This window comes from Anabas testudineus, chromosome 18 (assembly GCF_900324465.2).
Source record: "Anabas testudineus chromosome 18, fAnaTes1.2, whole genome shotgun sequence".
In the NCBI taxonomy this organism is placed as follows: Eukaryota; Metazoa; Chordata; class Actinopteri; order Anabantiformes; family Anabantidae; genus Anabas; species Anabas testudineus.
This window is the reverse complement of record NC_046627.1, coordinates 13622619-13645311: the sequence shown is the minus strand read 5'-3', so window position 1 is coordinate 13645311 and position 22693 is coordinate 13622619. Positions and strand designations below refer to the sequence as shown.

At 37.4% G+C, this 22693-nt stretch overlaps 2 protein-coding genes and 1 long non-coding RNA gene across 3 annotated transcripts; 2 read left to right on the top strand and 1 right to left on the bottom strand.

Moving 5' to 3' along the window:
* Nucleotides 1-2500: 2500 nt before the first annotated feature.
* On the top strand, nt 2501-5667 carry LOC113157741 (arachidonate 15-lipoxygenase B-like). Its single transcript, XM_033326543.1, has 9 exons — nt 2501-2653; nt 2793-2936; nt 3157-3360; nt 3527-3613; nt 3703-3872; nt 3968-4089; nt 4220-4320; nt 5229-5399; nt 5476-5667. The coding sequence occupies exons 1-9, from the start codon at nt 2501-2503 to the stop codon at nt 5665-5667; spliced, it is 1344 nt and encodes a 447-aa protein (XP_033182434.1).
* Nucleotides 5668-10375: 4708 nt separating this feature from the next.
* LOC113157739 (C-type lectin domain family 12 member B-like) lies at nt 10376-12476 on the bottom strand. Its single transcript, XM_026353368.2, has 4 exons — nt 12178-12476; nt 11631-11720; nt 10812-10955; nt 10376-10572 (listed from the first exon to the last, which is right to left on the bottom strand). Exons 1-4 carry the CDS (start codon nt 12227-12229, stop codon nt 10376-10378), a joined length of 483 nt encoding a protein of 160 aa, XP_026209153.1. The 5' UTR covers nt 12230-12476.
* Nucleotides 12477-17530: 5054 nt separating this feature from the next.
* LOC113157691 lies at nt 17531-21870 on the top strand. Its single transcript, XR_003298515.2, has 4 exons — nt 17531-17698; nt 19089-19139; nt 21297-21352; nt 21489-21870. It is a non-coding gene; the product is annotated as an uncharacterized LOC113157691 (long non-coding RNA).
* Nucleotides 21871-22693: the final 823 nt, after the last annotated feature.

The following is a 22693-nucleotide window of genomic DNA, read 5'->3' as shown; positions in this document are numbered from 1 at the left end:
ACATTTAGTCATTTGGCAGATGATATCATATAAGATGTTATCTAAAACAACTTGCAAGTAAATTACAAGGTGAAATATCTAGGTCAAGGAAAAAAAAAGTGCTAATTTCTTAAGATGTAAGTGCTAGAGTTGTTTGGCTTAAAGTGAATCTACAACTTCAACCCATGCTTTTATTCAGAGTTTTTTTTCTTTTTCTTAAAGCTCTAAAAGGCTCTGGCATCTCTGACAGTTTAAGTCTATTTGTCAAGAAGCGTGATGATTACAGAAAACAGGAGCTGGATAAACGAAAGAAAGACTATTGGTGAGAGCTCAGTGCTTCTTCTTTGTTATCCACCCAAGACTACTGTGCATCCAGACATTATTGTACAATGACAATCGTTGCTAGATGCAATGTTTTAATTATTAACAGCTGTATTCCTATTATTGTTGCATGCTGTACATTAAGGGGCGATGCAGTATGATCTGGAACAATCTAAGAACCTTGTGACTTTTTTCCTCTGTTTTCCTAGTTGGAAGGAAAATGATCGAGGACTTCCTCACTGCATACAGGAAGATTCAATTTGGTCTTTGCCTACTGAGGTGTGGTTCTCCTTAGTCAAGGGTGTAGAGATTGGCCTCACACAAATTGCAGGGTAAATACTCTTTTCGTAAGTTTATCTGTTTCTCTCCCAATCGCTATCAGTTTTGAGGCATCATGGTAAAGTTACTCTTTTTATATTTTAGACTGGCATCGCTACAACTGAAAGGGCTGGCTAGCTACATGGACAACTGGAAACATTTTTACCATCTTGGTCGTGCCTTCTCCTCCAAAATTTCTAAGATATCAAGTATGCAAAAACTGATGAAAATAATGTATCTATGAACAGTTTACTCATACTCATCCCCTTGGATGTTTCGTTCTTTTATTGACAAAAATCAATAATGGTCAATAAAAGTTACAAATTACTTTGTAGGTTTCTATAAAGTAATGTCAATTAAATGAAAATATATAATGTGAAATCAGTGTCTGCATTAATATTCACCCCCTTCAGGTCAGTATTTAGTAGATGCACCTTTGGCTGCAATTACAGCATGGAGTCTGTGTGAATAGATCTCAATTAGACTTGTACATCTAGACACTGGAAATTTTTGCCATTCTTCTTTGCAAAACTGCTCAAACACAGATTGTGTGGGGATCAGGTTGAAAAAGGCCTTTTCAAGTCCATCCAAAATACCTCAATCTCTATTGGATTGAGGTCTGGACTTTGACTTGGCCACTCCAGAACATTCACCTTGTTGTCTTTAAACCATTTCTGTGTAGCTTTTAAAATGCTGTGGTTGTCTTGCTGACTGAATAAGCTTGTCCTCCAGGATTGTCTTATATTTTGCTGCATTCATCTTACTCTCTACCTTAACAAGCTTTCTAAGGCTGGCTGCTAAGAAGCATCCCCACAGCATGATGCTGCCACCACTGTGTTTCACAGTGTTGATGGTGTGTTTGTGGTGATGTGCAGTGTTTGGTGTGCACTAAACATAGCATCTTATCTCATAGACAAAAAACACCAAAGAACCCTCTTCCACCCAATCGTGGAGTCTTCCACATGCCTATTGGTGAACTCCATTTGTGAGTTTTCTTTAACAGTGGCTTTCTCCTTGCCACTCTCCCATAATGATTTTACTGGTAAAGAACCAGGGCGGAAGAAGCTGTATGTGCAGTTGCTCCTATTGCTGCCTGATGGTTGTAACTCCCTCAGAGTAGTCATTGTTTGTTAGTGGCCTCTCTCACCAGTCTCCTTCTTGCACAGTCACTCACTTTGTGTGGACGACCTGTTCTAGGCATTCAGACACGGATTCAATGAACTACAGGGGAATGCTCAGTGCCTTGGAGATTTTTTTGTTTCCATTCCCTGAATTATGCTTCTCAATGACCTGTTCTCTGGTTATGTGGTCTTGGAGTTTTTTTTTTTTTTTTGGTCTTCACAGTGTAATGGTTGCCAGGAATACTGAAGAACCAGTGACTGGATCTTCCAGACACAAGGTTTTTTAAACTGCAATCACTTGATACACATTCACTGCACTCAGGTTATCCCTATTTCACTTTTCCAACTGTGGGACTATTAGCACTAAATACCTGGACCTCTGTTGGCTTAGGTCAGACATTTTTAAGGGGGTGAATATTAATGCAAACACTGATTTCACTTTACACATGTTTATTTGATTTACATTAATTTGTAATAACCTGTTTTCACTTTGACATTAATAAGGCAGTGTTCTGAAATGTATGAGTCAAAGTTGCCAACTTAGATTGACCATGATTGATTTATAATGTCAGTAAAAAGAACATTCAAGGGGCTGAATACTTTTTATATGCATTGTATATATATATATATATATATATATATATATATATATATATATATATATATATATATATATATATATATATATATATATATATATATATATATATTATTATTATTATTTATCTATGTTAAATTTTTTCACTTTGCTAGAACATGTAATGGAAAACTGGAGGCACGATGACTTTTTCGCCTACCAGTTTCTAAATGGCGCCAACCCCATGGTGATCCAGCGTTGCACAGCTCTGCCCAGTAACTTTCCTGTCACTGATAAGATGCTTCTCCACGGTCATAGTTTGGAAGATGAAATGAAGGTAGAATAATTATCAGTCTATCCTGAATCTTTGTCTAAGAACATTTGCCCCATCAGCTCACTTTGTTTTCTTTGTGAATTATCTGTATCATGTGAATGTGTTTCAGTTCATAACTTAAAATCACTAAATTTCAACACAGAATGGAAACATATTCCTGTGCGACTACAATAATTTGGATGGAGTGCAACCAAACATCATCAATGGGAAGGCCCAGTACTTGATGGCTCCACTGGTGCTGCTCCAAAAAACCCCTAATGATAAATTGATGCCCATCGCTATTCAGGTGAGATCAATCAAACACAGCTACATCTATAAGTAACTTAACCTGGATTACTGAGAATCTTTACAGACATTTTAGTAATTGTTTCATAACACCAGCTTCTTACATGTGCAGATTTACAGCTCAGCAAACACACTGATGTCAGTAATGTCTAATTAGTAATGATGGGTTCTAGTAATGAGTCAAATGGAGCGATGACCCCAATCACTCTCTTCTCATGCAGCTGAAACAGATTCCAGCAGATGACAATCCCATCTTTGTTCCCAATGATCCGGAGTACGATTGGTTGTTGGCCAAGACCTTTGTGAGAAGTGCAGAGTTCACTGAGCATCAGCTCAACTCTCACCTGCTGCGCACTCACCTGCTAGCTGAGGTGTTTGCAGTGTCACTGCTGCGCAACGTTCCCAGGGTTCATCCACTGTACAAGGTAAGAGGACAGAAGACTGAAGTTGCTGTATTTTTTCAACATGTATTCTTTCAAACACAGTATTTTAGTGTGTACACTATAAATTACAGACTCAGTTGTTAACTTGTTAGTGTAGCATCAGGATTTCTTCAGTAATGTTATTTACAGATCTTCCTCTTTCCTTCAGCTTCTCATGCCTCACATGCGCTACACTCTGCAGATCAACATCTTAGCTCGAAATCAACTTATTTCCAACACTGGATTTTTCAAAAAGGTACGAAAACACCAACCTTCAGAGTAAACTGTTATCTAAACATGTTTTTATGTCCAACTGTGTACTTTATCTGTCTAACTCTTGTTTAGCATGCAGCTTCTGGTGGAGAGGCTTTGAGCAAAATCCTGGAGAGATCCCTGTCTTCACTGACCTATAGATCCCTCTGTATACCTGACGACATTGCTGATCGTGGACTGGAGTCTTTGTCAAACTTCTACTACAGGGATGATGGACTCAGGATTTGGAAAATCATCAACAGGTAGATGTTCGGACAATGTCCTTTTTGCATAATGGAAATGATTGTGGATTTTGTTGTGATGTGTAGGCACCTTTGATTGTGTGTGTTCCTCAAAGCTTTGTGAAGGGAATACTGGAATACTACTATAAGAGTGATAAGGAGGTCCAGAACGACCCTGAGCTGCAGGACTGGATTGGTGACATTTTTAAACATGGATTCCTTTCCAAAGAAAGCTCAGGTGAGCTTTAAAGGAAAACTCAGTCTTTTTGATAAATGGTGAAAGTTTATGAACCAGTATCATGACGTTTTCATCAATTAAACTAAATATTTTCTTCTATTCTTCTTCTATCATTCTCTCTAATTCTCAGGGATTCCACAGAGTTTTTCTACCGTGGATGAGTTGGTTAAGTTTGTCACCATGGTGGTTTTCACCTGCTCAGCCCAGCACTCAGCTGTGAACACTGGACAGGTGATGACCAGGATGACTAATCATAATGTTGCTTTTGTTCTTGTAGAAGTTGATAACTGGAGAGAGAGGGATGAATTCTGTGTTTGAGGTGGTGGCAGTGTCATGCTCTGGGGATGTTTTCTTGGTGGCCAGGTGGGGAAGGCTTCTTAAGTAGAGGGTATGATGAATGTGGCAAAATCCTGAAGGACAATCTTATGACCTAATAATGACTTGGCGCATAGGCAAAATCTACACAGAAATGTTTTACCGACAGCAAGGTCTGGAGTGGCAGAGTCAAAGTCCAGAACTTGTGTAAGAACTTCAAAAGTGCTGTTGAGCTTAAGCTCAAAGAAAAATGGCATACAATTCCAGTATCCAGATATGCAAGCCTAATTGAGACCTGTCGACACGGACTTCATGTTGTGATTGCAGCCAAAGGTGCATCTACTAAATATTCACCTGAAGGTGGTGAATATGAATGCACTCACTGATTTCAACTTACAGAAATTAGTTTTTACTTTGACATTAATGGGGTGTTTTTTAGTATGTTCTTTTTCAAATTTGTCAACTTTTATTGACCATGACTCATTTATAATGTCAATACAAGGATGAACCTCCAAGGGGGTGAATATACTTTATTGGCACTGTAACAAATCTGATTTAAAACACATTTTATGATTTTAATAATTGTATAACATCTGCTGGAAAATTGTGGATTTTGTAGTAACATTTGGGCACCATGTTATACAGCATAAGGCACATTGTCAGGTTTCACAGGAAGCCAAGGTAAAAACAAAATAATACCTGTGGTCTGTGTGTACCTGTGTGTAAAAGGTGTTGATGTCCGATATTCCTCATAGATTTTAGAAATGTCACGATCACTCTTGAACTGTGTTTTACTCAGTTACCCAGAATATGTTTGATTGCAGTATGATTATGGCGGCTTCATGCCAAACACTCCCATCACCTTACAACTTCCTCCACCAACCCAAAAAGAGCTGGCTAATGAGAACACACTGCTGCAGACGTGGCCCACGATCAGTGGAACTGTTAACGGTATGGGTCTCATGTGGCTGCTCAGCAAGAGGTCCTCTGACTCTGTAAGTACCCATGCAAATCTTATGACAAACATTTAAAAATAAATTAATTTGTTAACAATGCACCACTGATCATCAGGTCATTCTTGGCCAATACCGAGAGGAATATTTCAGTGAGGAGACTCCCTGCAAACTGATAAAGGTTTTTCAAGGAGAACTAAAGAAGTTAAGTGAAGACATCAACAAAAGAAACAAGAGTCTGGAAAATGAAAGTAAAATCCCGTACACATACATGGATCCAGCTTCTATGGAAAACAGTGTGGCCATTTGAGTGTCGACAAACATAGAAACTGCTTGTTCTGTTTTTCACTGACACGATGGAACAGAAAAACTGTCTGCTAATGATTTGTACTGCTGATTTTATATTATCTGTGCATTATTTCATTTTAAAATCACGGGATGTATTACACGTTTTACATGTATTGATTGTTGTGTAGTAGCTTTACTTAGTTGATCTAGAGAGCATGATCATACTGTAGTGAGAAACAATAGTACTTTGATTTGTGGTGGTGGTATTTGTGGTGGTATAATTTTCATAAATAGTTCGTAAATAGTCACCATAATCGAGCTTTTACATTTACATTAAGTCATTTATCTTATGCTTTTATGCAAATTGACTTACTAGTGAGGAACAAGGGAAAATATCTAAGTAAAGTGCTCTGGGAAGAACTGTTTCCAATTGTTTTCCTTTTGTCTTTTTTCCTTCTGTGCAACAGAAATTAAAAAAAAAAAACTAACTACAACTGATTAGTCATTAATATAACACAAATTCACTGTATTATCTATCTTAACAACTTAATTACTACCACACACACACATATTCCCCTCACAATACATTTTCCAGGAACATATTCCACACACAAATAAAAGACATCAGGAGTCTTTTCTGCAGCACTACCTGCTTCATTGTTACCATCTGAAATGTCTACTTTTACACTGCTCTAAGAATCACTGATCTCATCACAGGAAAACAACAGCAAAGAATGAACTCTATTTACACTACCACAACTAAACCCTGCCTCCGACTACTAGTGGCATTCTCCAACCAACTTTTCAAGCTCACATCTGCATCACTACCGGCATTATCCCTCACTTAGCCCTAAGCTTCTCCATTGCCTTGGTAATGTCCTGCTACTCGAATACAGCAATATTCTCTTATAAGAGAGCGTAATCTTTCTGCAAGGATCTGATCAAAAGCCTGATGATTTTGTCTTTCATAGCAGTAGTTGCACTAATCTGCTCTGTTAAGAAAACTAGAGCATCATCTATGTAGATAATGAATCTCTGTTGATTATAGCAGATAAAGTTAACCCACTCGCTAATTTTACTGGCAGTTATCTTCAGTTATCCGACAAAATAGACTCAAATCCTGAAATCACCTCATGTTTAGCTTTAAACTCATCTGGAACTCTTTGTTGTTAACAGATATGGTTTCTCTTAGTCTAGGAGGGTGAAAGCCAGACCACATGTAACAATGTTTTCATGATCTCAAAGGTCATGTGACCTTCAGAGGTCCAAGTCAGGTTTGCTCGTAGCTTTTATAGGCTGATAAGAGGTCAGGACACAAAGTGACAACTTGAATTATTGAACTATTAATAATTGTTGAGTTGGTGGAGAATAAAGTGAAGATGTGAACTAACCAGAGACACATGAGATCAGGTTGATGAGCAGCAGGATCATCTCAGTCCTCTCCTGCCATTAAGTGGGTTGTTAGCTGTGGCCTTCCTGGTGGAGGTGTGAAGTGGTTTTGATATTTCTGCAGATGGATGAAAGGGCAGGATGATAAATTGGACACTGTTCCCTCCACCTCTGTTGGAGGTCATTGTTCCTTGTGCACATACATCAGTTCTCTCACACCTCTCTCAAACCACGTGTCTCCTCTGTCTGTCCATGTGAACATTGTTGTCCTTCAAATTAAGTTTCTCACTGATTCTAGTCCCGAGGTGTTGCATTTTCTCTACTGGGCAGTTAGGGTGGTGGAATTCAAACAACAGGTACTGGTCCTTGTCCATGGGTACTGCAGATTTTTATTTCTAGGCTGTCACTGGCCCCTAATGATGACTGCGCAGATCAGGAAAGTCATCCAGTTGTCTTTGATGTCTTCGTGAACATAATGTTTGTGTCAACTGAGTCTATGTGGTCTGTGAAGGCCTGTACTTCGTGGATCTTGATCTCCATCTATGTGTAGTGCACAGACCTGAAGCAGTGGGTTATTAAGGCCAAGTGTGAAATTAAACCCACCTGAGGATAAATTTGAGGTCTCATACAAACGTTCCTCAGATGAAAGTAGCTACAGTACTTTGCTGAGTAGTGAAATATTTTAATGTAACAAGAAAGAAGTCCAGTTACCATAATTCAGCTCATATCCAATTTTAAATACAGCTGCTAGTCATATAATTAGAACATCACCAAAAGTTGATGTATTTTTATTGGTCTTAAGTAATATTCAAATTTTCTAAGATACTAAATTTGGGGTTTTCATTAGTTGTCAGTTATAATCAGCAAAATTAAAAGAAATTAACACTTGAAATATATCTATATGTCATATGTCTGTGTGGAATGAATGTATACATTTTACAAGTTTCACTTTTTCATTTCTCTCTTCCTTTGGTTACTGGTGTGACCCCGTTTTACAGCACAAACGTAAACAGCTACAGGAAACATTTACTTAATCGGCCTTACACATCGGCTTAGAGGATTTTATCCCATTCTTCTTCCTCGTTGGACCAAAGCAGCTCCCAATCATGATGTGAACTCCATGTTTTTCCCCGATGGGATAAACGCTCTTATGCTGAAATGCAGCGTTTGGTCGTTGCCTTGAGCATACTCTAGATGAGCAGTAATGTTCCTTTTGGAGAGTAGGTGCTTCCTTCTTGTAACTCTATAGTTGTTGTTCAGTGTTCTCCTGACATCAACGTTTTATTTCATGTCATGTTTCCTTGTTATTATCTGATTCAGTTCAAAACTCAATAAATTATCATATCTATTAGTTTATTTGATTAAATACATGCATTTGAGCAGCACAAACGAATGTTTCATGCTCTTGTAGCACTGATGGTTTTAAAAACTGTCTTAGTGTAAGTGACCTTCTTGATTAAATAAAAACTTAATGGTAAGAAATAAGCAGAGACTCACAGCCTTTATTTATTAAAAGTAGCATTAACATGATGCAGAAACACATAAAGTCAGTTCAGAGTTTTACTGGAGTGAAAGTACAGAAACATTATCTATAAAACAAACTTTACTTACATATAAAAAGGAATAAATAGTTTGCATGTCAACCTCGTATCTTTTCATCAGGTGTTAACAGGTTCAGTGTTTTTTTGTGGTTGTGTGCTCAGAATTATTTACTCTATACTGACCTCTCCTATAATGTACATTAAAAGAGAAAGTGTAGGTGTGATACAGTGAGTAATAGAGAGTGTCTTTTTGCTAGAGAGCGAATAGGGACTTTTACGGCTGATGATGTTTAGGCACCAGGGGACAAGATTTATGGTATTGAGTGGTTGTCTGAGTGGGCGTTAGGATGGTAAAACAACTGCTGTACATGACTTTAATGCTACAGTGAAGTGAAAAGCACATAGGTAGTGAAGAAAAGTGGGGGTTTCTTGAAATGAAAGAAAATAATAAGAACACCAACCTAATCTCACTTAAACTCGAAGGATGCCTTTTTTTTCTTATTCTAATTTGTTTCATGAAATCTAGATTTTACATATCTTCACATATATTGCACAGATCCACATTATTAATTATCTTAATTATGTGGATCTGCACTATGTTATGGACTTAAGCTACATCCGGCAAGTGATTCTGAATCCTGATGCTTAATTCTGATTCTTCCTGTTTTGTTTTAGCTGCTCTACTTTTATACTTTAAATAACATTTAGAAGTTGTACTTACTTCCTTCATTAAGTGCACAAGCATAGGACTTCAGTTGTAATCTAGTAATCCAACTATCCAGTAGCACAGTAATTTATCTACTAATGAAATACAATCAGCACAATCAAGCATAAAATTACTAACCAGTATTTTCTGGTGAACTATGGCAAAAATTAGATTTTATTTACATAAATTTTGAAGGCAGAGCCATCAGGTGTGATCAAATGGACCAGACACTTTTAGATTTTTGATAAATTACCTATTTTTCTGACAATAAGAAAAATTATCTTGTTATAATGAGATAACAGCATAAAAAAATATTTTGTTCTCGGTCACTGTTTATTGAGTTTGGATGTTGAGTATTTAAAGGACTTCCTTTTCACAGATCCAAAATTTCTTAAGGTTACACGGTTCATCATTCCAGTTATTTTCCTGGTCATAATCCTTTATTTCTGCACATGTTTCGTTACCTAGAGCATTGTTTGGCTCATTTGGGCTCCAGTACCTGCAACAAACAAACAACTTTTATTTTCAAAGAACTCACACCAAGTAGATTTTGTACACAGAAACCATCCCTATCAATGCAATTAGTGAGATGTTTTACTATAGTCATCAGTCGATCCCTCTATTAGTCAGAAAACACTAATCTGACTGTTGCTATTACACAATTTGGTAAAGATCACAAAACACAGTGTACTTGGATCATTTCTGTGTGGAAGTGAAATGATGGGGAATAAAAACTACATACTGCAGAAAATGGCAAGAAGAGAATTTTGTAAATCATAACCTGATATATCCTCATATAGTCGCTGCTGTGGAGGGAGCTTAAAAAGTGCTGTATTCTATGCACGCTACACTGCATCAGACTACAGTGACTGTAGCTGACCACAGTTCAAAGTTCAAAGTTCAAAGTTCATCATGGAAATTGAAAGTTAAGTAAAATACAAACCCTGTCGTCAGCGGAGTCCCATCCACCCATTTCCACGCCCTCTGTGTCTTTACATAAGTCAGTCCAATCCAAAAGCGTTTTCCGAATCTTCTTGCAAATTGCTGGTTGACAGAGAGAAACACTCATCAACACCATGTAAATAAGATATTAACTATTTCGTGCTCATATCATTTAACTTTTTCTCTCTCACACACAAACAGACACACACCTGCTCTTCACGATTGTTGATAATGATCAGGTCAGCGCCTTTTTGCAGGCAGTCTTCTCGACTTTGTTGCCAGGATTCCTCCTCTACAGAAATGTAATATAAACTACCACCAAAGTAGATACACCACTGGGACTGCAGAACTGTTTAAATGAGAAAACAAGTAAATACAGAATCCTGTGAGCGTATGTACGGTGGCATAAAAAAAGTACAGGTAAAAACATTAAGGAAACACACTGTGTATACAGAATCAAAAAATGCTGCAAATACAAATTCCTGCAGTGACAGTCCTCCGTCCGATAAAAATCCCAATGAATTCTGAACCTTGAACAACATGAGTTGGAGTGATGAAGATAACAAGAACAAAATATGAAATAAATACCTTGAAGCTTTCTCTGAAGATCATTTCTCTCGTTGGTCACGTGCTCCAGTTGTTCTTTCAGCTGATCTTGTTCTTCAGTCAGATTCCTGTAGCTGCTCTGTAACTGGACCAACTCCATTTCCAGCTTTGAGCTGTCTTTGGTGTCTGTGTTTGGAGAATAAACAGGAAGTAAACAAGCGCTGTTAACCACAAGACACCTAGTACAGGGTTTTGGTGTCTTGTCCAAAGGACACCTTAACATGTAACCAGCCATCCCTCCCTCATACAGAACAGCAGGTCAATTAAATCAAAACGTCAGTGATACTAAATGTGCAAAGTTCTATTATTTAATGTTTTGTAAATACAATTAAAGCTGAAATGTTAAACTTTCATCTCGTATCCAAACCTAAACAGTTGGCTGCTGCATATTGTTCCTTGATATTACTTATCAGAGTCTGTTTCCTCTTCAGCTTATCTTCCTCCTCTGTAAGAGTTTTAAAATCAGCTTCAACATTCAGACTGTTCTTATCTGACAAAACAGACTTAACAAAGAAATTGTGGAATAAAACCACTTTAATCATGCAATACATGTCACATTTAGTATGAGGGCGTGTTGGGAAATAAGCTGATTTGTACATACGTCCCTGTGAAATCCTCTGAAACATCATGTGAAACATCATGAACAGTATTCACATACAAACAGGTGAAGTTGCTCAAAGCACTTAGTCACGTTAAGCTTGTACCTGTCGTCTTTCTGGTCTTAATCAAATGGTTCATTTAAACAGTAAATATGTTTTAGGAACTATTAGAAAAGTAGAGAGACAATTTAAAATGACTCACAGAGAATCAGACGCAGGGAAACGTTGAGAGCAGCTTGTGTGATACACAGGAGTCCAAAACTCACAGCAACCAGTTTGAACAGGTTTCTGTCTGTGGGTCAAAATCCCGGACAGCTCAGTTTGCACAGAGACAGTTAGATCATATTAGACATGTAGCAGAGTGGTGAGATACTTAAATGAGCATTAGTTAAACCAAATGCATGACTTCAGATTGGATCTAGCTGTGGTTGAATGTTTTTTCTTATTAACTAGTTCAAATGAATGTGCATCAGGAGTCCTACTTATTGACCTTTTATTAACATGAGGAGTGCTAATGATGGAAACTTCATGGTGCTGAATACATAATAATCATCATGTAGACGACAAATTCAAACATGTACAGTGACTGAAAACTCACCAGTTAAGTTCATTAATATTAAACCAAATGTGTTAAAATGATAAATTTCCATCTGCACATTTACATTTTAAAACTGTCTCTTTATTTCCAGTCATCTCTCTGCTGTCAATTAACCAATAAATCAATAAAGTATTTGAATTTTCTGTCTCACCAGACGCTGCAGCAGACGTTTCACCATCTTCGTCTGAGCGACTCTTCGCCATAGTTCATCAGCTGGAGTTTGACAAAAGAGCACAGCAGGAACCAGAGTTCCTTCTTAGGTCGTTCTGTCTCAGCAGATAAACTTTTGATCGACCTAATTTTTTCTTTAGTGACGTCACATGACCTGAACCATGACTGTGACTTAACAACATAGTGACACCAAACTTCTCTTTTTACTTGTAACAGCTGTTTGTTACTAAACTCAAAGCAAAGTGTGAACTGAATAACTGAGTGTGGCCACATCCTCATAAAGGCTACAGGACATACTGTACAGTATATTCAGAACTTCCTTCAACAATAATAACCATGACAAACCTTCACCTCCGCCTGTAGAAACCATACTGTCTGTTACAGTAATAACTGAATGAATACATTTGGTCTCAGTGCAAATGACTTTCTGGGTGAAATTAAACCTTAACATTGAAAATATAAATAATAAATGAAGCAAAAATAAATAACACTATTTAAAATGTCTTAATTGGGGTTACAATGTGTTATTACGGAGTCACGGCTGCAGTTGTTCTGATTCTGATGGTCCACATTAGTTCATATGGTTAAAAACTATATGAATCACTCAGTGGAGATATGAGCAGAAAGGTGGTGTAACCTGTACAGTACACCACCTTCCATCCAGGGACAGCTGGGATCAGCTCCAGCTGGATGTGTTGTTCACTGTAGCTGCAAGTGATCACTCTGTCTAACTCTGTTGAGTTTATTCACACTGAGCTAATTCAATAAGAACAACTGGACCCTCTGACCCGCTTCTTTCCATTGGGGTCCATGCGTTAACTCGGCCGCCATGTTGGATCGGGGGATCCGCGCTTCTTAATTAATATATGGAAATAAAAACTGAGGTTAATCCACAATTAAAACGTTTATTATTCGCTGCAGATGGGTTAGTTAAAAAGGCCAGAAGTAAATTCTCGACATAGGATTTTGTGATATCTAAAAGCATTTAACGTTTTTTAAAATATGTATTTTTTGTAGGTTGTGACTCTAATATATTGTAATGTTTGAGGTTAACGACTGTTGACAGTTGATGTTCATAAAACTATTATTTTTAATTCTTATTATTATTATGATAATGATGTGATTATTGTTACGTGTTTCTATCTATGTGTAGTTCACTTGTGTCGGAAATCTGCATGTGCAGACATTTAACTCTGTAAACTCCTGGTTTCCACATTGACTCTTTTCTTTAAAATGTCTAAAAGCAGCAAACTACAGTTCTACTAACTGTAAAAGAAACATCTAAATGAATCGTTCAGAGCAGCCACTTATTTATCTTATTTTATCTGTTACTGTTGATAACTTGTGCTGACTCAGCAGCAGAGGAGGAGGAGGATCTATTCACCGAAAGTGAAACTTATCTTTTTCCTCCACGTTGCTCGTTTCTGCAGACAAAAAGGTAATTTGGCTCAAAAATGTACCGAGTTTTTCTGCTGTGTCGTTTCTGTTTCAGCCTGTTATCTTTACATCAGCTGTTAGAAGTTCACTGTTTCCTGTGGTTTGTTACTTCTGTTTTTTTAGGACAGAGTCCGAGTTTCTAACACAACTTTCACATCCACAGATTTACCTGCTGCAGCCGAAATATTCTCTAAAACTGCTGTTTCAAAGCGTTTGACCTCATGATCCCTCGGTTCTGTTTGTGGCAACGTGTGTTTCTAATTGTCTATTTTGCAGAAGTAGAGTCGCTGCAGCAGCTGCTGCTGCATGATGTGTGGTCTGCTTCTCTCACAATGATCTGGACAAACACTCAGCCTCAAGTGAACAAATGCATGTCTGTTATTGTGATTGTTCCATATCCATGATGTGTGTCTGGGTCACAGACCTCCAGGTCTCTGTCCCAGCCTGTTTTAGATCAGATAACTGTGCAATTCAACTAGATCTACTCAGATCTGTAGTTCCTCAAGTATTTTTGTACTTTGTGCCACATTTTCTACTAGAATTTAGTATTTTTCCTTCAGTTATTTAAAAACTTGATAAGTTACTTTGCAGATTTACATTAATAAAGTAATTTACAACATAAATAATACATTAGGATGCAGGTAACACATATTTAGACATGTATTTATGATTATGATTTTCTTAACTGTAAATGTGTCAGAATGAACCAAAAGATGATTTTTAAAACCATTGTCTCTCAGCCTAATGTAATCATGAATTAAATGATCAGCTTTAATACACACACATGTCCACGTTTTTCTTTCCTATTGATGCTTGTTTTGTTCCAAAAACACCAGCAACATCCACAAAGTTGCTCTTTTTACTGCAAGAATTGTTGCTGTGTTTAGACCTCATCTTTATAATTCATAATTCAAATTTCATACCATTATTTGCTATCGCTCAGATTAGTGTCTGTTTGCATTAGTTCCAGTCACTATATTTAAAAAACAATGTTATTAGTTGTATTATTAGTTTATTATTAGTTTGGTAATACACATGTCTGTGTGGTGTAATGAAGTGAAATGAAGAGAAGAAGAGACGTTTGAGTAAAAAGAGAACATATTCTCTGTTGTTCATTAAACTCTGGCTCCACCTTCTGACAGAAATTTCAACACTGCAGTATTTGCTCATGTATTTAGTCAGAAAGTCTTTGGATCAGTTGTGTTCATTAAATACACTTTCTGTCCAAGAAAAAGTCACTAAACAAATTAAATAGATAATAGGATTCTATTGATAATTACTGCTTGGATGATTATGTTTCAGCTGGTAACTAGTTATTTAACCTGAACTGATGCAGTGAGTAGCTTCTAATTTCTTAAACATCCTGTGGTTGTGGAAAAGATGTTAATCTGTTTCAGTAGAGGCAAATTATTGTCAGTAATTGAGCAAAAGAAAACGTCTAAGGAGATTAATGAAACTACCAAAACTGGTTTAAGGTCTGTCCAATGGAAGAAGGTCACACGGTCTGATGAGTCCAGACTTACCCTGTTTGAGAGTGATGGGAGCATCAGGGTAAATAGATAGGTGGGTGAAGTGATGCACCCATCATGCCTAGTACCTACTGTATAAGCCTGATGATCTGGGGCTGCTGCAGTTGGTCATGTCTAGGTTCAGCAAAGTTATGCGTCCAAAGAATGAGGTCCGCGTCACCTCTGTCTCCTCTCACAGGGAGAAGATGATCTTCAGGATCCTGCTGCTCATCAACCTGATCTCATGTGTCTCTGGTTAGTTCACATCTTCACTTTATTCTCCACCAACTCAACAATTATTAATAGTTCAATAATTCAAGTTGTCACTTTGTGTCTGTGTCTCCTCAACAGGAACATTTGTAGTGAATGTGACACAGACCTCCTATCAGGCAGAGGAGAACCACAACATCACACTGGAGTGGACGTTCACTGTCAGACCTGACAGATCCCCCTCCTTCATTTTTATCTATTGTGAGCTGATAACCGATCACAGCGTCTTAGTCCTGTATTCTCTACATAACGGTGTCCAGGTCCCAGAATCTCAGCATCAACAGTTTTCAGGAAGAGTCCAGTTTGACAAAGACGTCCTCAGAGAAGGACGAATCAGACTTCAACTGTCCAGACTCAGGACTAATGACTCAGGACTGTACCTGTGTAAAGTCAGAACTAATGATGGTTGGAGCTCTGAAAGGTGTCGACTCAACGTCACTGGTGAGTTTATTCAGTGAAACTTTATTAACATATCAGTAGCTGATTTGATGAATAAGAACTTGAACTTAGATGTTTGGTGTCTTTACAGCTGCGTGGCCCAAAGCTGAGACAGACCCTGACGGACAAAACACAACACGTTGGGGAAGAGTCGGCCTCTACTGTGGACTGGTACTGACAGCAGCTCCAGCACTGTCTGTTTGTTACGTTTTATTTGCTCCCTCTCTGTTGAGAAACATTTCTCCTCAACATAGGGAGAGTGAATCTGTGACGGTTCAGTTTTGTTACCAGATCATAGACTTAGATGGCTTGATGAAGAGTTTACTCACAATCTTTTTCCTTCAGTTGAGTTCAGAATACCTCCAGATTTACCCTGAGTTAACTTCAGCTGAGCTTCTTTGCATATGTGCTTTTGAGTTTGTGTGGAGAATTGTATTTACGTTGTGAGGACCTTTTATCCTTGGGCTTTTTGAGAGTTAAGACCTGGTTTTGGATCGAGGTTAGAGTTAGTTCTAGTTCAGGATGAGATGCTGGACTTTGGTACTGAGTTACAGTATAATGATTATTGTTACTCAGTACAGTTGTAGTAAAGAACAATCTATAGTATTATGTCAGTCAGACTGATTTTGTGTTTTTTAATGTAAATGGAAAAGTTATTATTCCTGATTTGTTCAGCAACAACAAGACTCACTAATAAAGTTGCTGTGTTACATTTCTAGTATTTAATTCAGTCTGCAACATTTTAGGTCACTTAAATTTCAGTGTAAGGACACAGAAAACACTCAGAGAAGGTGTCAACATTACAGACATACATAGGAGCAGGTAATTATAGCAGCAATTTAGATGGATCACACATGTTACATGATTTATTATGCATAATAATTAATCAATAATTTATATTGATTATCAGTGACTATGGTAAAAGAGCCATAGCTGTTTTGATATACACAGATGGATTTGATAACAACTTTACTTTGAAAGGATGTGTCCTTACTTATTGCTTGTGAAATGTGAACTATGCTGAAGCACGTCTACCTCATTTACTATGGAAAGTAGAACATTAGTATCTATATTTCATCAATCGTACTAAACTTAAGGCTGTAAAGTTTTCAGGTTCACATCTGTTATGTTGTTTACAAAGATATGAATCTGTAATGGAACATGTAGCCACATAAATCTTTTACACAGACATTTTTTGTTGTTGTACATTGAAATTTGAGCAAATGCATGTTATTTACTGTGTCATATTGATTGTTAGGTTGTGTTAATGATGCTAATAAAAATAGAGATTTTGTAAGTGCTGTTTATTGGACATTAGTTTATGTTTATTTTAGATTATTGAAACCATGACACTCATTGAACTGTGTCTGACGACCTGCTCTGTCCCAGGAGTCCACCAAGGCATCATTGATCATTTTAGTGTTTTATTTTTTTCCACTTTCATAAAATCCCAGGGCCAATAGATCAAGGTCTGACCACCAGGTACTTGTCAATAAGAGGTCCCAGTTCCAGTTCCAGACTACACATAAACCTCCACCACACTAAAGTAGTACTATTGGGAGAGGCACAATGAATCAGGATCCGAGTCATGAAAACAGGAAACATCTGGGATCCTGAACCAACATAGCATAATAAAACATAACCCCCCTGGCCCCATGTAGACCCCATCACCAAAAGAAGTTCAGGAAGAATAAAAGAACAGTGAGGTGAACACTTGTTTTTTTCTCATCTGGACAAAACGGCCAAAGACCAGAGGATATAGTTTAATACAGTTTTATATCGTTTTACATCGTTTTTTATGAAAGGAGGAAATGGGACAAGAGTTTTTCTTCCTTTTTTGATATAACAGTAAGTCGTTGATGTTCCACCTCGTGCAGAGTGAGACAATAGTGAGACTAGTGAACAAACAAGAAACTAGACTGTAGCACAAAAACAATTTTTCTCCTTTAGATTTTTTGCCATGTTTCTTTTTAACAAAGCATAAACAAGTGCAGCTTTTCTCTTTCTCTTTTTTTTGACTGTTTAATGATACTTTCTTTCTTTCGCTGGCAAACATCCAGTGTCGTTAAACAGTCAAACCGTTTTATTGCATTCATCAAAATAATATTTTCATAAATTTGCCGAAGTCAGAAATCACTCTCATGAATTTAGAGATAAAAACTGCAAAACAAAAACGCATGTGTCCGTGGAACACAGCCAATATAGACCACCTTAATTTATTAAGTCATGTTTTAAATCTTTTATGCTTGCTCAGTTTTTGATCTTGAACTTTGAGGCATCAGCGGAGAGAAAGTTTCTAATAACTCAGGAGCGCTTGTTTAAAGCAGTGAAATCTACATTTATGTTCAATTATTCTTTTGCATTGGAGATAAATGGCTCTTTATTTTCTGTTTTCTTTACCCTGATCAAGAAATATTGGTCTTCAGGTTATAGTAGCATAGCCTACTGTTTATATTTATATCTATGATTTAAATGGTTTCTTTTCTGTGTCCTATTTTTTATGAGTTTTCCCAATGTGAATAATAAATGAAATCTGAAGCTGTACATCACAATTTTTTTCTCTTTTCTTTCCGATTTTGAAAGAAACTCGTAATTTTTTCAGGAAAGAAACTTATAGAGGTATAAAACAGCAGCACAGAGAGTTGCAGACTGCGCAGAGTCATTTATTACTAGTAAAATAGGAGAAAAGAATTAAATTCGTGCTTCTTTCGTTTTTGGCACGTAGCCTAGTTTAACCGTGCAAAGTAATGGTGACAGTTGAAACTGTTCAGCTCGATTGCAGCTTTTTTTTTTTTTACTGTCGTCTGATAAACGTGCTGAAGTATCATTTCCTTTGTGTTTATAAAAACGTGGCTTTAATGATTTATTACATTGAAGATGTCCATCGTAGGTCAGTCAATGAATTTATTATTATTTATTTAGTATTTATGTTTATATGTAGATTTATATGTAGCGGTTCAATGTGTAAAATGGTGGAAGTGGGCAGTTCATGTAAGGAAGCCAACCAACATCTCTGAGTTGAAGCTGTTCTGTAGAAATAGGTTAAAATCCCTCCAAGTGGAAAAAAGAGCCTCTTTACTCTTATAACCACAATTAAAAACAAAATTTGTAGTAGTAGTAGAATTACACAAATTAGATTAAATATAACCATAAAACAAACTGAGCATCATGAAATTTATTATTAATGAATTGTTATTTTCTCTCTGTCTGTCTGTGTTGTGTTTCTTGAAACAACAAGGTGGACAAGAAGAAGAAAAAAAGGAAGAGATCGTCTGAAAAGTCTTTCGAGGTATTATTTAGCTAATCATAGATAATCTGTGAAGTCATGACCCTTCCCCACTCATCTGCTCATCTGTGAACTCATCCTCCTTGTTTAACAATACATTTACTATTAATTGTCAGGTGGATAATAATTTGTCAGCCTTGTCATATTTGTCTTTTTTCTTGAATATGATCAAACCGAATATAGGAAACCAGATCACATCTCATTGCTAGAAACCTTTAAAACAGTTTTTGGTGCCTTTGTTTGATCAAAAGGACTAGAAAATATTGGAAGTGGTGCTAAATTACAGCGCAGCTTGAATATATTTCTCTTGATTCCTGCTCCCTTTTGACCTAAAAGAGACTCACTGTTTCAGTTTGTCTGATACTTGAGCCCTTTTAAAACTTTTTATTTTTTACATGATATGTAACATGGTTGACAGTCACATATTGTTCAGATTTACATTAATGTTTCTCAGGGCTTCATTCAGACATACCCAGGCAGAGCATGCCAGGGTATACGTGACATATACATACATTATATTTTACTTTAAATTGTATTAATTTTATTGAGGTTGAAATTTAACCAAAACCCAGAGTGGTGTGATTACGAAGTTAACCTTTTGAAACTACACTTTAGACCACTTGAGCATCCATGAGCATCAACAATATTTTTAATATCAATTCTGTGTCTTTAGCTAAAACCATTAAGCACACACCGACGCTCTAACTTGCTCTTGTTTCCATCAAAGTAAACTAATGCATGCCTGGAGTTTGACTTTTTAGTCCAAATGCAGCATTAAACTCTTTGAAAGCTTGTCTGTCACATAATCTGGACGACACAGCTCTCCCAATGAATATGTAGGCCAAGGTAGGCTTATGCTCTGCCCTTGCTATCAGAGTCAGTACGGAGACTGGCAGTAGAAACTCTACACAGACAGTGAAAAGACCTCCATCCCACTAGGAATCCATACATACAGTACACACTTTAAAAAAAAAATGACAAAAGGACTGTATTTATTAAATGTTACATTAATAACAAAGGTAAAAAAAACAAACAATAACTTCCTTTAGATCACTAACTAAAAATCAGATGTTCAAACCAAATGATAAGTATAACTAATATTATCAGCAGCGCAGCAAAGTGAAAAGAAAAATAAAGATAAACAAATAAAATCGTTGTCAGGTCAGTTCTTATTGTTCTTATCTTATGTTCCTTAATCCTCGTTGAATGATTTCTTTAACGGTTTCACTGACTTGCATTAGTTTCAGTATTCAGCCCAAATTATATCTGAGATAGGAAATGAAAAAACAGAATGAAAGGGTGAATTTCCCTCGAAGTGAGTCTCCTTTAATTTCCTACCACTGCCTTGGAGTGATGAGAAGGCTTCAGCTCCACGACAGCAGAAGAATTGTCCCTCAAAAAACAAACGAACAAACAAAAAAACCTGCCTGCTCACATGTGTGCAGAACAATTATCACAAGTCCAAAAGCTTACTTCAGACTCCAATAGCCTTAAAGTTACCTGTGCTAACCAGCTAGTTTGAAGCTAACTCACCTGGATAATCCTCTAAATTGATAGGAACGCTCGGGTTTTTTTTCTCTCCTCTCTTTCAATTCAGTTTAATTCAGTAACTCTTTCACTGTCAGCTCCAGCTGTGTTGACTCCAGTGCAGCAAATGTCCAGTCAATAATGTCCAACTTGACTTTTACAGTATAACTTTGATCTATGTTGTTTTTTTCTGCTCACACACCTGTCTGAGTTGTGTGGTCTGTAGAGTCCTGGGTCAGAGGGTGCAGAACTCCAGAGAGCATCTAGCAGTAACCTGTTCATGATGCATTTAGGAACACTGTGTAATTCAGAGCTCTAAAATAACCTGGGTTACAAATAGATTGATGATTATGTTTTACAGTTTTGTTTGGTTTTTTTGTATTGATTGGGACTAGTGACTGCTGCTTGTGAAAACTTTAAAAATTAACTTAGTGTTTTGTTGACTGGTTGGAAACAAACTGTGCAGTCCAACAATCAGGTTTCTTCTATTTGTATCTACCAGAAATCCACCCACACAGGACCTCCATGTTTTTTTCTTGACAGTCCTTCTTTGCTTTCTCACTTGATGAGTGTAGCTCCTGGCACTACGTTTGTTATTTGTAATTTCTTCTTCACCTCTGTCTCCTCTCACAGGGAGAAGATGATCTTCAGGATCCTGCTGCTCATCAACCTGATGTCATGTGTCTCTGGTTAGTTCACATCTTCACTCTTACGATTCCTCCCTTCACCCCGTCTGCTGGTTCTGTTTTGTTTTATTGGCCCGGACTCCTAATTGACTAACTCATTTCACCTGTGTGTCTCTTTTGTTTTATAACCTCCCCTCAGTCTTCTGTTCAGTGCTGGTTCGTCGCTCCTACATGCCCATTATTCCTCTCCATGATTCTGGTTTCTCCGTCTGTCAAGTCTCTTCACGTTTGTTTGTTGGATCCCTGTGGACTCTTCTTTTGTTGGTTGGACTGTTTTCCCCACCTGTGAGTTTGTGTTTTGCCTGCTACTCCAATGCCTTTTTCGTTGTTACTTTGTATTGTGTCGGTTGTATATTTGTTAGTGGTGGGCAAATGAAGCCTCATGAAACACTGAGGCTTTCCTAACAATTGTGTCGAAAAAGGTTCAGAGCTTCAAGGCCTCAGTGACAGTGACATCTGGAGGACAACTGAAGCCAAAGGAACCTCTAAAGGGCACGACTGAAGCTCTGGCACCGTTTCAATCCCATGACAGCAATAAAAGTTCAGAAAAGTCTGTGTGGTCTTTCAAGTGTTTTGTTCATTTATACCAAATAATGATTATATAGTAATTACAATAAAATATGCAGATGCACTCTCCCATACTCTAAAACACATTCCAGATTAACCTAAAGAATCAATGCAATTTATAATATAGGTCATTATGGGTCTATTTTTGTGCCCAACGAGATCAACTTGAGCAAGCACCAGGCAAACAGTGGATGAGGAAAAACTCCTCCAGCAGAACCAGGTTCAAGTTAAACGGCCATCTGCCTCGACTGCTTGGGATGCAGGAAACAGTAATACAGACAAAACAATAATACAAACACATCTCACAACAACTACAACTACTGCATCAGTCCTTGGGAAGACCAGTTCCAACGTGAAGACACTGTAATCTAATGTAATCTAAATAAAAGATGACAAGGACAAGAATAGAGCATATACCAGCGTCAGAGGCCAACAGAATGTCATTAGTTACCTTCAGCAGGTCGGTCTCTGTACTGTGATGTTTGCAAAAACCAGAGTGCAATTCGTCAAAGATGTTATAGTTGTCTGCAGCTAGAAATAAGTGTTTAGACACATCTTCTTCTCTTTCGGCTTTTCCCATCAGGGGTCGCCACAGCGAATCATCCTTTTCCACCTCACTCTATCATGAACATCTTCTACCCTAACACTAGCCAACCTCATGTCCTCTGTTAAGACATCCATATATCTCCTCCTTGGTCGTCCTCTTGTCCTCCTGCCTGGCAGCTCCATCTCCAACATCCTTCTACCAATATGTTCACTATCCCTCCTCTGAACGTG

What these genes read in the sequence shown, in the direction of transcription:
- LOC113157741 (XM_033326543.1), top strand. Translation starts at nt 2,501, where the DNA reads ATGGAAAACTGGAGGCACGATGACTTTTTCGCCTACCAGTTTCTAAAT. An exon ending in ACACTGGATTTTTCAAAAAG is followed by an intron (nt 3,614 to 3,702) that starts GTACGAAAACAC and finishes ACTCTTGTTTAG; the next exon opens with CATGCAGCTTCTGGTGGAGA. An exon ending in ATTTGGAAAATCATCAACAG is followed by an intron (nt 3,873 to 3,967) that starts GTAGATGTTCGG and finishes TGTTCCTCAAAG; the next exon opens with CTTTGTGAAGGGAATACTGG.
- LOC113157739 (XM_026353368.2), bottom strand. Translation starts at nt 12,229, where the DNA reads ATGGCGAAGAGTCGCTCAGACGAAGATGGTGAAACGTCTGCTGCAGCG. An exon ending in TTCCCTGCGTCTGATTCTCT is followed by an intron (nt 10,956 to 11,630) that starts GTGAGTCATTTT and finishes CTCCAAACACAG; the next exon opens with ACACCAAAGACAGCTCAAAG. An exon ending in TCTTCAGAGAAAGCTTCAAG is followed by an intron (nt 10,573 to 10,811) that starts GTATTTATTTCA and finishes TCATTTAAACAG; the next exon opens with TTCTGCAGTCCCAGTGGTGT.